The sequence below is a fragment of the Dendrobium catenatum genome, unplaced genomic scaffold (genome assembly GCF_001605985.2).
Source record: "Dendrobium catenatum unplaced genomic scaffold, ASM160598v2 fragScaff_scaffold_1557, whole genome shotgun sequence".
Taxonomy (NCBI): Eukaryota; Viridiplantae; Streptophyta; class Magnoliopsida; order Asparagales; family Orchidaceae; genus Dendrobium; species Dendrobium catenatum.
The window spans coordinates 693,974-696,796 of NW_021320019.1; the positions used below are offsets into that span (position 1 = coordinate 693,974).

General features: G+C 37.1%; 1 protein-coding gene across 1 annotated transcript; it reads right to left on the reverse strand.

The window, feature by feature from the left end:
- Positions 1-351: 351 nt before the first annotated feature.
- LOC110098926 (preprotein translocase subunit SECE1) lies at positions 352-889 on the reverse strand. The gene has a single exon (XM_020825878.2). The coding sequence runs from the start codon at positions 876-878 to the stop codon at positions 384-386; it is 495 nt and encodes a 164-aa protein (XP_020681537.1). The 5' UTR covers positions 879-889; the 3' UTR covers positions 352-383.
- Between the last annotated feature and the right edge of the window lie 1,934 nt (positions 890-2,823).

The window sequence follows — 2,823 nt, forward strand, 5'->3', positions numbered from 1 at the left end:
AACCTTTAATCAAATTATGTGACTTAATGTAAAGAAGACTATTAATTATAAACACATTCAATATCCAAATTAAAGACACTCTTTTTAATGATGTACCAGACTATATTTTACATTCAATCAAATAAAAAAAATAATTTCACTACATTTATTTTATAGTTAGTTAAATAATTTTAAATATTTAATATACACTATTTTTTATTTCACAAATTATTTAAAATACAACTGAATTATAAATACAAAGAATTAAACAGACCTTAAAAGCATACTATATGCATAATTAGTGCAAAATAAGTCATTAAAACTCTTAACAGTCTGAAGAAAATATAAAAAGAAAAATTAAAATAAAAAAACAAATTTCATTTTGCAAGTCCGGGGAATAATATTTATCCAGAGAAAAAATCTTGGACCCCCTTTCCGGCGAAGACGCGATCCGATAACTCGGCGAGGATCGCATTAACGGTGAGGAGTGCTATGCTGGAGCCGGCAATCACCGCAAGCACGACGCCGGTGGTTCCGACAACCTTTCCGAACTCGGGCCACTCGATCTCTCTCACTTCGTCCGCCACACCTGCAAGTAGTTCATCGGCCTTCGATCTCTCCTCCTTCCTTGATGCCATCATCTCACGTATCTCCGCCGCCACCTCCACCGTTTTTTTCTCCTCCACTGCGCCGTCGTCCTTTTTCTCCGCTAGGTTTTCCGCTGCGCCGTCGTTATTCTCCTGGGCGGAGAAGCGGCAGCGAAGGAACGTAGCATTCTTTCGCAGCGATAGCGGCGCAGGAATAAGACGGGCAGGAACAATCAATGGCCGGTTAAAGTTCTTCAGAGCGGAGGGTGGGCTCTGGGCGAGGAAACGAGAGAAGGAGATGGAAGCGGCCATGGATTTGCCCGGTCAAATTGAAACCGATTGAGTGAGATGAAATTGGGAATTGGGGAGTGGGTTTGGGGATAGACTAGTAAAGTTACTCGCAAGAGGACTACAGGTTTCACAAGAGAAGGAATTTCTTTATAATTTCAATGAAGGGTTTCAATTTTTGACCCAATTTGAAATCTGAACAGAAAAATTTTAAGTTCGAGTCAACCCATTTGCAAGATCAATCAGATTTCAAGTTCAGAATTCTAACTCATTTCTAAAATCGCTTCGGGTTTACCCATAAATTCGAAGGGGACCCGAATGCAACCTTGGTGGTTAACACTTGGCTTATTCTCTTCTCGATTCCAAACCCGCATCCGGCCCGCACAACAACCACTCCCATGTCACACCCAACACACGTGCTCTTGTTGCACCCAACAGCGCTCTACTCGCACCTTGCACATGGCTCGCACACTATGCGGCCCGCACCCACACTCGCACCTCACAGCCTGCTCGCACCCCAAAGTCACTCTCACGTCACACAGCTCACGCCTCGCCCTCTCCCATGTGCATTGCCCTCCTCAAATCAGACCTTGCCCAGTCACCTCGAACCCAAGTTAGCGGGTTAGGTCAAGTAAACCTATTAACCCGGGGTGCCAGATTCAAGTCTGAATTCTTGACCAGATTGCATAATCAAGTCACGTTCGAGTTAGATTAGTTGAATGCTGGTCAGTTTAGGGTTGAACCAAAACCCGACCCAAAAACTAGTTTGACAACCCTAGCTTCAAATGGTTACAAATTTTAATTAATAAATATTAAGCAAAGAAATATTTATTTGTTTATTTTAATATCATTTTCAAATTAGAATATAGTACATGATAAAATTGAAGGTAAATTGTGGGTTGTTTGGTTTAGGAGCTGTGTTGCTAGATAACATTAAATATAAATAATTATTAATTTATATTATATATTTAATTATAAATAGTTACTCATCTTAAATATAAATATAAATATCTCTAATCTTTGATTTTAATTCAAAAGAGCCCATATGGGTTGGTAGCACATGTGGGAATCTTTTATTAGTGCTTAATATATAACACTTTAAAATTTGTGGATATATGTTATTAAATAAAATATGTTATATTTAAATTAATTCAATATTTAATTAAATTATTAAAATATATTATGAATTGAACCGATCAATTTAATGGTTGGCTTGTTGACTGGCGATTCAAACATGTTCTCACCAGTTTGATGCTGGACTTATTTTTCATGAGAACCAAACTAACCAAAGGACTGATTCATGGTTGAACCGGTCGAACCAGCGGTTCTTGTTCATTTTTCAAAACCATAGATAAAGTAAACTCACTTAGTTTCTAGTGAAAATCATTTTTTTTTTACAACCAAGCTACCTTTTGATCACCCTCCCTTGCCATTACTTGCATGCTATCGAAGTCCTATGGCCACCACCATCACCTACCACCATTTTTGTCGTGGCCACCACTCACCACCACCTCTTTGATGGGCACCATCGCTTGCCCCTATCGACCACCCTCCGCCTTCAACTAGTCACCACCATTTTAATCTTTACACAACATTCATTTTATTACGTGCCAAACAAAAAGAGTAATATCATGCATTCCTTTTACACTAATCCAAATAATTTTAAATATTTAAATATATTAAATTCATTTTATATTACATATCTTTTACTCGACATTCCTTTTTTAATAAACCAAATAACCCCTTAAAGTAAAATGGGTCAAAATATTTCAAATGCAAGGAATTTGAGGATATTAGTGTTTGGTTTGAAGTGAAACAAATGTAGTGTAAATTTGATTGTATTTAAAATGCACCATATAGTATAAATTCAATGTATGTAGTATTCATTTAATTGGAGCCATTTTTAAATAAACTATAAATTCATCATTATTGTCGCTTTAATGATCCAAATTTTAATTCATCAATAAAC